The 13,707-nt window shown below is 46.1% G+C and overlaps 1 protein-coding gene across 4 annotated transcripts in view; it reads left to right on the top strand.

Annotated features, from left to right (window-relative positions):
- GLI2 (GLI family zinc finger 2) overlaps positions 1-13,707 on the top strand; it is a 200,367-nt gene that overhangs the window by 161,805 nt on the left and 24,855 nt on the right. For all 4 annotated transcript variants that reach the window (XM_069781021.1, XM_069781019.1, XM_069781020.1 and 1 more), the window contains 3 exons: positions 8,399-8,600; positions 10,886-11,099; positions 12,733-12,846. In XM_069781021.1, coding sequence (XP_069637122.1) covers positions 8,399-8,600; positions 10,886-11,099; positions 12,733-12,846 — 530 coding nt within the window. The remainder of the gene's footprint in view (positions 1-8,398; positions 8,601-10,885; positions 11,100-12,732; positions 12,847-13,707) is intronic.

Raw genomic sequence — 13,707 nt, 5'->3', positions numbered from 1 at the left:
AGAACTTTACAAGAATTAGTTTGCTGAAAATGCAGGTAGCTCCTGGTAAACCACATGCAGCACCATCACACATCTGTGATAACACTGGCACCTGTAAAAGAAAAAGCAGCAGATAAACATATATTAAAACTGGCCTATTCAGTGTCACGTCACCTCCAAACACCTGCAGGTCCATGGGAGCCCTAGACACTGGGTATGGTAGTTCTTCCACAGACACATACCTGGGCCCTTCTTGTTGCTGTAATTGCATTTCTTGGAGAATTTCTCAATGTGTCCTTGTTTGTTGGTGGTTTTTCATCCCATCAGGTGTCTAGGGTCAGGAAAAGTAATAGGACATAAGTGTCGGCTGGAGCGTGTTGCTACCAACCTTGTGGCAGGTCTGCTGAGTGTTTAAATGGTGACAGAGCTAGGGTGCCCCAGAGCTGCATGTGTTTAGCAGGGTTTTCACTGTGCAGCTAGAAGTAGTTAAGCCACTAAAGTAGACCAAATTTAAGTTTTATGCACCGGGTTGCTGGGGTCTTCAGGCCAGTTCCAGTGGAGACTAAACAACCCTTCAGTTATCTGTCCTGTTTCATTCTGTTGTCCAAACAGGGACTCTAAATCCAAGAGTGGAGTTTGAATCCAGGCTTAAATCCATTTTCTGGAAAGCTTACACTTTCAAATCAAAAGTTAATAGCTTTCCAATGTCACAACATTGCTGGTGGGGCACTTTTGAGACTAATTTACAGGATCTATTCACCAGATCAAAACAATCTTTCACATTTCTATTCTAGAAGTGGGTGCCACATGGTGACAGAGTGGTTGCACAAGAACATCCCTGGGGCAGTAAAGACTGGTGGGGAGCACAGATGAACCTGGAGATGACTACAACTTTCTGAGCATGTTTAGTACATCCAACTTTTTTTTTCCTAAACACAAAGGCTCCTGTGATTACCCTCAGCCCTTCAGGACATGTCATTTGCTCTCAGGAGGAGCGTATCCAGACTGACTCGATGCTTTTACTGTTATAGCCCTGTACATCAGAAGATCTCAAAGTACTGTACAAAGCAAAGCTACATCATCACTGGAGACCCCAAAGAGAAAGGAGATAAAATGATCAGTGAGAAGAGCAGCAGCAGCTCTAGGAACAAGATCCAGATCTTTGGAATAAGACTCTTATGGCCAGGGTGGGAAGCAGAGATCATCTTTAAATCCACCACTTCTGTTTGCACAGTGTCAAAAGTGTGATTGGGTTGTCCACACTGAGTCAGGGAATGGGGGAAAAATATCTTGAGTTCAACTTGCGTCCAAGCAGCGCTGCAAAGAGTAGTCACTCAGGTCAGGAGGGCTACATAGATGTGTTTGTGCAACCTTACAGTTACCAACAGCAGGAATGACCCTGCAGTACTGTCATGGCATTTCATCCAGTTCTGGAGCTAGAGCGGGGATCCCTGCCCTCTTTCTTTCTGCCTGGTGCATGGCAGTCATGAATGTCTTGACTCACAACCAGCAGTTTGACTGGAAAAAGGCTCTGTCCAGCCCAGCATAGCCAACAAGCCAACGGCTGGCGCAGTTGCCTGGGTCGTGGGCAAATCATCAAGCAGGACTTTATTTGCCCAAATCAAACAGTGATTCAACTTCACTGGCCTCTTTCAGTCAGTGTTGTTGGAGCCTTTCTACCTCAAGTAAATGATTTAATAGCCATCAAGGTAAGGAGCAGGGCTGGCAGTGCAGCCCAGTGGTTACTGCAGTCAGCAGGCATGTGTCTGTGAGAGGTGAGCTCAGGACTCTCTTCCAGCAGGTTTATGTGAAGTGACTGCTCCCTCAGGATGGATGGAGAGAGCCCAGCCTCACAGCGACCTAGGAAAGAAGTGCCTCACCTGGGGCTTGGGAGACCAGCAGCTCGGGGTTTGCAGGCTGGATATGCTGGATCTCGGATGACTTCTCAAACAAGCCAGCTGTTGGCTACTCTGGGCAGACGGCGCGCCCTGTAGTCTCTTCCTTAAAAACTCTGAAAGATCCTTTTGTTTTGTTTTGTTTTCTTTGTCCCAGCACAGAATGGAAACTTGCTGAAATCTCAGAAAAGGTTCAGAGAATGGGAAACGATTTCCCACCCATTTCTAGCCAGCAATGCTGTTTTCCTCCCCAGAAAAATATGTGCAGAAGAGAGAAAAAGTCCCAGAGCATCCCATAAGCGCTCTGTCTGGAATCCTGCTGCACTCTGGTTTCTAAAGAATTCAATTTACATATGCAAGTTGGGTCGTCTAAACAGTTACCTTGTGGATTGGGAGTAGAAGAATGCAGCCTTGTCTTTCAGCGAGGATTTGAGGGAAGCATTAGTATTCCTTGAACTGCAAAGTTGATCAGCCCGGGGAGGGCAGAAAGAAGGGTCCCAGGACAGCATCTGGTGCCAGAACAAATGTCCAGCATCTGCTGCAGTCTAAGTAAGACGTGTGTTGCCGCTGCAGAAGGGCAGAGGGGAATAAGGATCTGGTTATACGAGGAGTGTTTGTAGTTTATTGCTGCTGCTTATTGATTAAGGGATCATCCTGGGTTTTTAAGCTGCCCTTGGATTTAATTTGATGGTGGGAGGAGGGGGATATTTCTGTATGCTTTGGGTGGAGCTTTCTTGGTGAGTGGCCAGGAAGACGGACCATTTTGATAACGCTGTATTTATCCCGTGTCTTGGTCAGGGGGTGCAGGGGAAGCCGTGGCTCTGGCCGTGTTTCGGTGAGGAGAGGGAGTGAGCCATCTGCAGCCCATGTGCCTTAAGGGCTTGGCCATTTGGAAGCAGATTCCCCCGATGTCCCTCTGCAGTCGAGATCACAGCAACATGCCTGTCTGTAAAGAGATGCCTGAGATTTCCTTGCCCCGAAGGAGCCTCCGAGGAGCTCCCACTGAGTGCCTGGCGTTTCGTTTCAGGAGGGTTTTGCTGCCACTATTTCTAGTGTGATACGAGGTCTGAAATCTCCCTCCAGGAAAACCATGTCTTGTAATGTCCCTCTGACGGCTCACAGCCATGGCGAGTGGTCGGAGCAGGAACCTCTGCTCCCGCCTCCCACGTGAGCCGGGGTCTGATCCTGCCCTTCGGCACAACAGCACTGGGAAGAGCCGTGGGAGTCAGACCACAAGCCACCATATGTGTAAAAGCTGACCATTTGGCTCATCACTGGCCCGTTGTGGATAAATCTAAATTTGGGAAGAACATCCCAGTTTCTGAGCAACCCGTGGCTGTGATAATTCATAGACACTGTAGGAAACTGCCAGGAAAACTTTTACCTTTTTACCAAGAAATCTGGACTTTCCTCCCAGCTCTAGGCTGGCTGGAGGACCGGGCTGGGACATTTGGCAGACGTGGGCAGTGTCACTTGAAAATTCATCCTTGAATTCTTGTTAGTTTAGAAATGGGATATTTAAACCCCGCCCCAAGAGAGAAATGGATTTCAGTTGTGAGCTGTGGTGTTTACATTTACCCTGCAAAGATAATGCTGCTGTAAAGTCAAGCTTTTTTCTGCTAAAAAAGTTGTTCCAGGAAGTTTTAAAAGGTTTCTTAAAATACGTGGGTTATATTTATTCTCTAGCATGTAGAGCTGAGCCTGTGACAGTCAGTGTATCTGGGTCTATGTATGAAACAGTATGGAAAGGCCAGTGCACACCAGTTAAAACACTGTAAAATGTATCCAGAATTTACTTCTTGTAAGATGAGGCAGCAGGGGGCAAAGGCCTATGGTAAGTTTTTTATTGACCATGGGCAGCCATCCACAACGCTATCACCAATGTCCAGAGCTTTGGCTCAACCTTTACTGCACCCTTCCTTTCACCAGTTCACATCTCCATTTTAATCTCCTCCTAACTCTGAGAGAGAAGGGGATGGTCTTTTGGCTTAAAATTTCCTGTGTCTCACTTTAGGCCAGAGGACATTTTTGTTGTTGCTTGAAATCTGAAGCAGTTTTGAATTCTAAGAAGGTATCTTTACCTTTTTGTAAAAAACAAACAAAAAAAAGCATCAGGTTTCTTCCATTCAGAGCTAATTCATTTAATATACACTGAATAAATAAAACCCAAGTTGTTAGTATGTCCAAAAAATGACTGCATAAACATAGCATTTTTTTCCAAGTGGGAGAGAATTAGTTTGAAAGTAAAGATGAGATATTTCAAATAGGGGTGTCTCTACGTCAGCTTTTAAATTCACATTTATTCTGTGCTCCAAAGTCCATGGAAGTCAGTGGAAAGCATCTGCTGGCTTTAACAGGTGTTCGTTCAAGATGAGAGGTAGAAGTAGCAGAGCAAATTGATACAGGAACAGCCACCACCCATCCTGGGCGTGCTGTGAATGTATTTGGCTGGAAATGTTATCAAACACCAGAGGAGGCAAGGATACAGGTATCTCGTGGAGTTGTCTTGTTTCTTGTTTTGCTGTGTGGACTTTGGCCCATCACTTCTTTCTGGACCTGGGTGAGAAAGAGTGTTACCATCTCTTAGTAGTATTCAAGGGAAAGAAACTGAAGGTAAAAAAGGTCTCCATCTGAGGTAGAGAGGCATAGAGAAATTAATTTTAAAAACTGAAATGCTGCTAGATGAATGGAATTAATTTTAAAATAATTTCCTACTTTTATTTCAGTGTGTGACTTTTTAAAATTCATTTTAACCTGTAATGATTTTAGGTTTCTGAACAAAACATCTTTTAGAACAACAACGGAAAAATACCAGATATTTTTCTTCTGATAGCGTTGAAGGGGGTACTCTGACAGTTTGGAAACTTCCCCCAACATATTTCTAAACATTGAAAAAGTCCTGAAACGCACCCTGTTCATTTTGATAAGTCAGCATTTTTGAAGGGATGATCAGTGAGGGAGCACTAGCGATAAATCCTCCCGCGGCTCTCCGTCTCTGGGTCTGAAAAATGGATCCTGCCTTCATTTACTTCTCTGGGCACAGACACTGCTGAAGAAGTTGTATGTGGTTTTTCCTTTGAAACATCACTGGACCTCAGGCAACAGAGGATTTTGCTTACATATTCGAGTGGCTGTCAGTCAGCTCATATTGAACACCTTGCCTATGTGTACGACTACACTAATGCTTATCTTCGCTGCTGCCTGGTATCATTGAACGTTCATGCTCAGTGTCCTCAGATCAGGGATTAGGTCAGGCCAATTTTATTATTAAGAACAATCCCAGTGCTGCTAATCTGCTTTTGAATAATAATTTTGAAAAGATTCCCCCTTCCTAAATGCACTGATGAGCACTTCTTCATTTGGTTAAACTCCTTTTCCGTTTCCCAGACGCTTCTCTTCCCAGGTACCTTGGGCAGGCTGTCATTGAGAAGAGAGGAATTTTTCATCCATAGCATGATTTTAGGTTACAGCTCTCCCTGGAAGCCCGCAAGACCTAAGAGACTTTTGTGTAAAGCATGAGCCCAACATATTGGATCTGCTATCAAACATGTTAGATATCCCACAGTACTCGCAAGATCTAAATTAGAGCGGACGCTAACGTAATGCATATTACTGGTTTTGGGCTGGAGAATTCCCAGGCCAGCTTGCAAATCTGACAGCTTCCAGCAGAGTTTTACATCGGGAAAAAATGACGTACCTGTGTGCAGCAGGGAGGGGTGCCCACGTTGGTTGCACTGCCAAAACCCAGGTTTCTGTTGGACATCGGGACTTCTTTCCTCTGAAAATTAATGGCAACCAATGGCTGAACCAGCACTGTGGACATAAATCATGGGAAGGAGCAGCGAGAAATGAGTACAAGGCTTTTCTTTCTATTTAGTAATTTATCAAGGGAAGTGGCACATTAATAAACAGATCTCCCTTGAGGTGTGGGAGTAACAGAGACAAATATGACTGTCAAATCTGGCCTGCTTCCTTCTGTTAGAGAAGGAGGAGACTGCGGGAATGCAAATGCAGAAAACAATATCTGTATCTGGAAAGACGCATATTATTTGTAGGACAGAAACACTGACAACTCAGCTGAGATGGAGCCCCATCGCACTTGGTGCAATACATACAGTATAAAACACAAACCCTATCTAAAGGAGCTCATCTAAATAGATGACACTAGGAAATAGGGACACGGAAAGAAGCAGCAACTTGCTCAAGGAGGTATGGCTGGGGAAGACTTGCAACAACACCCAGGTCTTTCCAGGTTGTGGCCCATGTATTGAATCAAGATGTCGTTTGGCCGGGACTGGGGGGGAAGTTTAATTAGTTCAAATCAATTACATTACATTAATATGTTGTGGACAGAGCACAGTTTTGACTATTATGATCTAGACCCAAGCAACCCTCATGTTGCTTGGTCCAGGGCTCTGGCAGGGCCCAGATTTCATGAACCAGATGTGAAGTTTGGGAATGCTCCACTCCAGCGTTTAGGTAGGGCCAGCCTTTGCTGAGGGAAGTTCATTTGCTCATTTTGGCTTTGTGTCCATCATGCCTCTACAAACCAGCTGCTACTTTTCCAGCTCCCAAGGTAAGTGCCACTCACCACAGCAGAACAGGGCTGGACTCTGCCAGTTGCAAACGTTAGGAAAGTTTGAGTCTGGTCCCTCCAAATCATGGGACAGCTTTAACCTCAGGAGGTTATTTTTATGGACCGCTGCTGCTCTTTCTGTTTGCTACCTGATCCTTGAGTCACATTTTCTAGCATCTCCCTGCCTTGTGAGGGTGCAAAATGTAGTTATACAAAAGAAGGTGTTCAGCATATATGCAACAACCTGATTTTTAGGAGAAATTCCCAATATTGTCAGTATTGCAGTAAAGGCATTGCAGCTAGCAACCCCTGAAGCTTCTTAGGTGTGGGACAAAAGTCACAAAAGTGCTTGGTTCAAGTACTAACTTAGCCTTGGACTTCCAGTGGGACCTTGGGCAAGTCATTTGTCTTGTGCAACAGGGGACATTATGGGTAATAAGGGGATGGTGGTGCTAAAACCCGTCGATTACACAGCACCCAGGCATGGTAATGACAGAGCCACTTAGGTACACGGGTGAGTCACGAGGAGACTAGGAGACTGCAACCCAGCCACTGGTCTCAGGGAAATGTTGACACAAACTTCTGTGAGCCAGCGCAAATCAACCATTTGGTCATGCTGGCAGGATATATTTTACCTCCTTGTACATCCCATTCACCCTCTCACATACCAGCACTGTCGTCAGGACAGAAAGTTTATGCTCTTGCAAAGTGCTGGGCTTGTGTTTGGTGATATGCAACCAAAATCAGTCCCTCCAACCAACTAGAGGAATATAGCTCGTATTGCCTGTCTGGGCAAGTTACTGTTTTATTCACCATGTTTAATAGGATATACCCCCAGCAAGCTTTCTGGGGAGACCACTGCTGGAAAAGCCGGGTAGTAGTACAGTGCTGCACTCATCGAGGGAAGGAGCTGGAGCAGCTGAGCCTTCCTGCCCCCCTGGGTGGATTACAGGGATTACCAGCCAGACCCCATGGCTGAGGGGCATATTTTACCGTTAGAAATCTTTTTTTCAAAAATAAGTGACCTAAACGCTGCTCTCATTGCTTTGGAGGGATAAGCCATTCCAGCCAGGGCTAGGGCTCAGGCAGGCTTTGGATCTGGTGCCCCGGTATCAGGGAATGTTGTGATATGGCCCATCCCCAGCTCCCGTCCATGCCACCTCGGAGAGTTGCAGGTGGGTCGGGCCTGGACAGAGTTTCCTCTTGATGAAGTCAGTCGTTCCAGTTAGCAGTGCCGAAATGCTGGGGGAAGCCAAATTCATACAGTAGTAACTCTCCATGAATCGCAGATCCACAAACGGGACTGGCAGGGTTGGAAATGACTTCATGCCCGAATGATTGACAATTGCTAATAGGGTCCAGGCACTGGCAGGTCCCCTCGGAGGGGGAGAGCTTGAACTTTGTGCCTAGGCTGCCAAATTGGTTTTCTTAAAACTCTTAATTTACTTTCGGGGCTCCTGGAGCCTCGCCTCCTTCGTTAATTGGATGGTCAGCATTGTGCTCGCCCTCGTTTGGTTTCCGCTCCCTCCGCACTCAAGCACACACGCCATTTCCAAGGGTTGCCCCGGCTCTGACGTGCGGCTCTTCTGGCCCGCTGCTCCTGCCACCGCGTCAACGGGGACGGCTGCGCTCATGGAAGCCTTGCGGGGCCTTTTCCCTTTTAATTTTAAGTTAATTTAGTGCCAGTGAAAGGGGGTGATGGACAAGCTTCTGTTTATTCCCCAAGGAGGGTGAAGCAAGCGGGCATTGGTGGTGTTGCCTGACCCCTGTCACTCAGCACCCAGCAGAGGGGAAACCTCCTGTCAAAGTGCAGCTGGTCCCCGCGCTGCTCCTGGCTCCTGAACGTTCCACAGCAGTCACGAGTGCAGCGGGTCTCAGCGTCTCCTGCCCCCCCGAAGGAAGGGAGCAGCCCGCTGGTTTTGTCTGACAAAGTCTCTCTTTCCTCCAGTGTCCCGGTTTTCGAGCCCGCGGGTGACTCCGAGATTAAGCCGAAAACGAGCCCTGTCTATCTCCCCGCTGTCTGATGCCAGCATTGATCTCCAGACGATGATCAGGACCTCCCCAAACTCTCTTGTGGCGTATATCAACAACTCCAGAAGCAGTTCAGCGGCGAGTGGCTCCTATGGCCATTTATCTGCCGGGACAATCAGGTAAAGCTCTGGGACCGGCTCCATTCAGCTGCATAACCATCCCCGCGAAAGGAGGGGGGATCCTCCAGCAAGGGGGACCTTCCCTTCCTTGCAACCTCTGCTTTCGTGCTTTGGGGCTGTGTAGTGTATTAAATCAAAGCCCCCATCTGGTTTTGCATGTGGAAGGGTACTTTGTGGCATAGGCGGGGTGGGAGGTTGCTGGATTGGGATTATTGGTTACCAGTTTCCAGTACTTACAGTATGATCGTGCCTCCCTGCAAGCAGAAACAGAGAATAAATTCATCTAACAAAATGCTCATTGTGAGCAGTTGGACTGGTTAAGAAACCCTCTGATTTAAGAGATTGCCCCAAAGTATTCTCCAATTATTGGCCTACATTCTTAAAAAAAAAGTTATCTGGGCGGATTGAAGAGCTTAATTCTAAAAACATATTTAAAACAAATCTAAGCCCTTGAGTAAAGTTTTGTTCAAATCTTAATTAAAAAGCACTTACACTAGGCAGCTCACTGTTGCCAATTCCTGCCGTGATTGCTTCACCCAAGTTTCACAATGTTATTATTCTTTTTATTACTTAACTGTTAAAAATGTTAGCTCTAATTAACACTGATGTTGCAAAGCGAGGGTTTATAAAGATCACGCACTCCTAAAATTTGTAGGGAGAAAAACAGAGATATTGCCATTAGTAACTATAACATTAATTTTATAAGTTACTTTATCTGGCAGCATCATTTAGAAATTGACTGTAAAATCAAACATAATGCTTACTTAAACAAATTGCAACTCCTTGTCTGGGAATCATATTTTTCTAGTCTTTTCATCTGTTGTCATTAACTGGGCATACCTGTAGCATCTCATCTTGTACTCAGATTTTAAGTTTTTCAGGGTAACATCTGGTATTTTCAACAAATCAAGTAGAGTGCAGTCAGGCCCAATGGTCAGTTGTTGGCCTCCAAGGGAATGATCAAGTAATAATAAAGAATTTGAAACTCTTCTTAGTGTTCTAAAGGTGTATCTTAAATGTCAGGAATTGTAAAATGGGTTACATATGTAACAGGATAACTGTCAGCAATTTGGGGTGAAAAGACTTTTTTGTTACTATTTTAACAATGTCTTAGTGACAGGAATGAAATCCTTTCTCACCCGCTCAGACCCAGATCCTAGTAGCGCTTCAGAAAGTCATTTTTGGACTTTGCTGTAACATAACAAAGCTGTGCAGCAGCCTGCCATCACACCTCATTTGCTGCAGCACGTATTTAACTCCCAGACCTCTTTTACACTGTAGTGATTTTTACCCTTTATTCTTTTGGTCAAGTTGTCATTAATTGGTTTGGAACAGAAATACTAATTCTATGGTCACCAGCAATAAGTATTTTCTCTAAAAGCAAAATCGGAAATGAAGCATGTTGCTAATTATGGCCCTGCTCTCTGAGCACTCACACCGTGGGCAGTTTTAGTAATATGAGAGAAAATACCATGAGGGTAAAGGTTGAGGGAGACCACCTCTTAAAGGTGGGAAATAATCAATTTGGGGGCTGAGAGTCTATGGTTTGTGCATCACCCACCCAGAGTAGAGGGAGCAGAGCAGCTCCCATGCTTCTCCATCTCTGCCAAGAGGACTCACCCCAGGAGTGAACCCGTTCTTTCCAAAAGCAGAGCTTTGTTTTGAATGCTGTCGACTGCTGCATCCTGGCTCAGACCTGTTGCTCGCAAGCAGCCAGGAGCTGGTGGTGTTTCTGGTCACGGCCGACCTAGATTGGAGCTGAACCAGTGACCTACATATGAAGGGTCACATACTGCAGCAGTCCCCTGAGCCAGCACTCCCCTCACCTGAATGCAGAGTAAATTACATGGGTTTGGAGTATGTTAAATGGATAGTTATTCATCCCCCCTGTAATCTGTGCCAGGTCAGCCAGGTGATGCTGTTTTTTTATATCCAGGGTAGCATAACCCCAAGGTGGCGAGTCTGCAGAATAGGTCTGCCTGGGAAAACCTGGGAGCCTCAGGGGCTGCAAAGCCAGATGTGTCCATGTCCCATCCTTTTCTGTGCTCTCTGCCAAGGGCTTTGGCTGTTTTTAAACATAGGAAGCAGAGGCACACACGAGATGAATCTGTCCTTGCAGTAAAGCAGGCTGTCAGGCTTATCGTGGCATTGAAAGCATCAAGCTGGGGCATTGCAACCTGTGTCCTGGAGTCTCCAGGAAGCCAAACTTGAATCAGTCGCAAGCTAATGTGATAAATGTTGTTTAAAATAACCCCTCATCATTTTTCCTCCTCCTATTGCTGCAGTCCGGCGTTCAGCTTCCCCCACCCCATTAACCCCGTGACGTACCAGCAGATCCTGACCCAGCAAAGAGGCCTGAGCTCAGCCTTCGGACACACTCCTCCCCTGATACAGCCGTCCCCAACCTTCCCCCCGCGTCAGCATATGGCGGTCATCTCCGTCAACCCACCGCCGGCACAGATCAGCAGCAACAGCAACTGCATCTCTGACTCCAGCCAGGTAGGGACGGCCATCCTGGCTCTCTCCATGCGTGGCACACAGGGAAATGGAGGCACGTTCTCCATGGGGTGAGCACTGCCCTTCGTGGTGGCTGTGGGAGTTTTACTTGCTCTCTTTTTACTCACTCTCTCCTTTTACGTTGCTTTTTCTTCCTCCTGGCAAAGCTTTTCTGGACTAGTCACAGGCAAATTTTGTGCCCTCCCTTCCTTGCACGCACACACGTACCTACCCATGCAGGAACCAAAGGCCTTGGTCCATCAAAGCATTGCACATGATACGCAGGGTCATCTCAGGCAGCAAATCTCCTTGAACATGTGTTATGTGCTATTGAAATCAAGGGAATTCAGCACATGCTGGAGTGTTTTGCCAGATAAACACCCGAGCACTGTGAACCAAGCTTCATCAGTTCCTTCACAAATCCCTCCTTCCTTTCTTCTACTGGCATGAACCAATGGTCTTAAAACACCTTATTCCTTTCCCCTTTAACAAATAAGTGCATCTTACCTAGGACCTCTAGCCATTTTACTTATAGTTCCATCTTTTTCAGTAGCTACTCCCTCAGGGTATCCCTGCTGTTGATTTTTACTGTTAAGGTTTGCGAAACCAAGGGCCAGATTTTGAAAACTGGGAATGCCATGATATGTATGAAATCCCACACCTCAAATGTGTCCTTGCAAATACCTGTGAGTTCACACACACATGTGCATGTATGCACAAGCCCTCCACATGCACGGGGTTAGTGAATATGTCTAGCACATTTTTAATCATTTTTCCTTCCCATTTTCATTCCTTGGAAGTTTAAATTGCAGTTGCTTTTCTCCCCAAAGACTTATTTCACCTCATTTCACACCCATTTCAAATTGTTGTTTTAGTTGTATCATACTGAACTTTTCAGACTGGTTTATTGTTTTAGGGTTTCTCATGGCTGCTGCACTGCAAACTCTGTTTGTTATTGAAGGTTATTTGATTGATTGGTTTTGTTTTCTTCTTACAAACTGGCTACCAAAATAATGTGGCTGGCAGGAGTTATGCCCCTGTTTAATAACTTGCAGGACCAATCTTGAGCAATTAGCAAGAGTGTATTTAAAACGTTAATATTCCAACTTTATGCACATACAATGGGATGGTTTTTCTCATGAAGTTGTTCTCATTTTTTAAGAGCTTAGCAAAATATACACATAACCTTTCATGCACCCAGCATGCCAGAGCCTTCGCATGTAACCAGAGCCCCCCACTCCCCCCAGGAATTCATTTTCTCAACAAATCATTTCATCGCATTGAGAAATAAAATCGTGGCTTGGGTGGGGGTTGCATAAGGTTTTGATGGCTTTGACAGCGACTGGATCACTCTGAAACGTAGCAGCAGCAACAAGGCCAATCTCACTGGTGAGCCTGCAGAAGCTGATGCTGCCCTTGATTCTTCCCTCTCTCCCATCTCTCTGCCTTGCACAAACCCACACAGACTAGTTTTCATGTGAAACCCGGGCCAGCAGCCCAATAGCCTGTTGTCCCCAGCCACTCCTGTAGTTCAACCTTGACTGATTTTTAAGTTAATTTTTAATAAGGAGGTGGGCTGAAGTCTGCCTCTCCTCCCAAACCCCGGTGCCATGTCTTGCCTGGTTTTCTTTCCTAGAGCAAGCAGAGCAGTGAGTCGGCCGTGAGCAGCACAGTCAATCCAGTAATTAACAAGCGCAGCAAAGTCAAGACTGAAGTCGAGGGCTTGCCCCCAGCGTCCCCAACCACACAGGTAACCTTCCTGGTGCAAGACGTCTTGTGGGGCCAAGGCAGCGAGCTGCTGGGTCTCGTTGTCTCTGGGAACGATACTCTTGGCACCTTTTGCTGCAGCTGGGAGCAAGGCATCAGAGTCTGCCAGGCAGGCGGGTTTCTTTCGGAGCATGAAGCCTGGCGAGGTACAGGGCAGAGCTGCAGTGACTGAGTGAAGCATTCGATGGGTGCTTGGGGCTCAGCTTGCTGTTGCTGTGCTTGGATAGAAAAAAAGGAGGGAGGGAATATTTCAAGTGTGATAATTTTAAAATGATGTCTGAGTTTTCTGTGCTGATAAGGAAGCAGCATTAGTGTCTCAGAGCAAACATAGATTATGAGGGAATCTTGCATGTAGGTAGAAAACTTGCAAAAAAGGACGACGTCTTGATTCAACAAGGAATTGCTCCTAGAAACATCCTTTACACTGGTGACACAACATTTGAAACCAAGAAGGGCCCAAAGGCCTTTGCTTTCTTTCCGGAGCTCTGTGATTGCAAACTGTTTAATGGCTGACAGTATCCATCTGACCGTCCTTTATCACAACTGTAAACTATCAGGAGTGCTCTGGGCACTTCATTTTCATGAAATATTAGGCCGTGTTATTGTCAAGCAAATGGAAGAGTTGATGACAAATTTCTCCTTCTGCCCTGGTTCAGGAGCAGGTCTCAGCATGATGCATGGGGACAGCAACGTGTGCAGTCATCAGGGGGCTGGTAAAATTGATGAAGATAGCATATCAGGGAAAGATAAACATGCTGTAGTCAGCACGATTAGGGCAAAGAGGCACCTCTCTGGAGCTTTGAGTTTAGGACTGCATCTACACACTGCTGCAAAAGCACATGCC

This window comes from Haliaeetus albicilla, chromosome 4 (assembly GCF_947461875.1).
Source record: "Haliaeetus albicilla chromosome 4, bHalAlb1.1, whole genome shotgun sequence".
NCBI lineage: Eukaryota > Metazoa > Chordata > Aves > Accipitriformes > Accipitridae > Haliaeetus > Haliaeetus albicilla.
The sequence above is the reverse complement of the archived record's forward strand: the minus strand, read 5'-3'. Positions and strand labels throughout refer to the sequence as shown.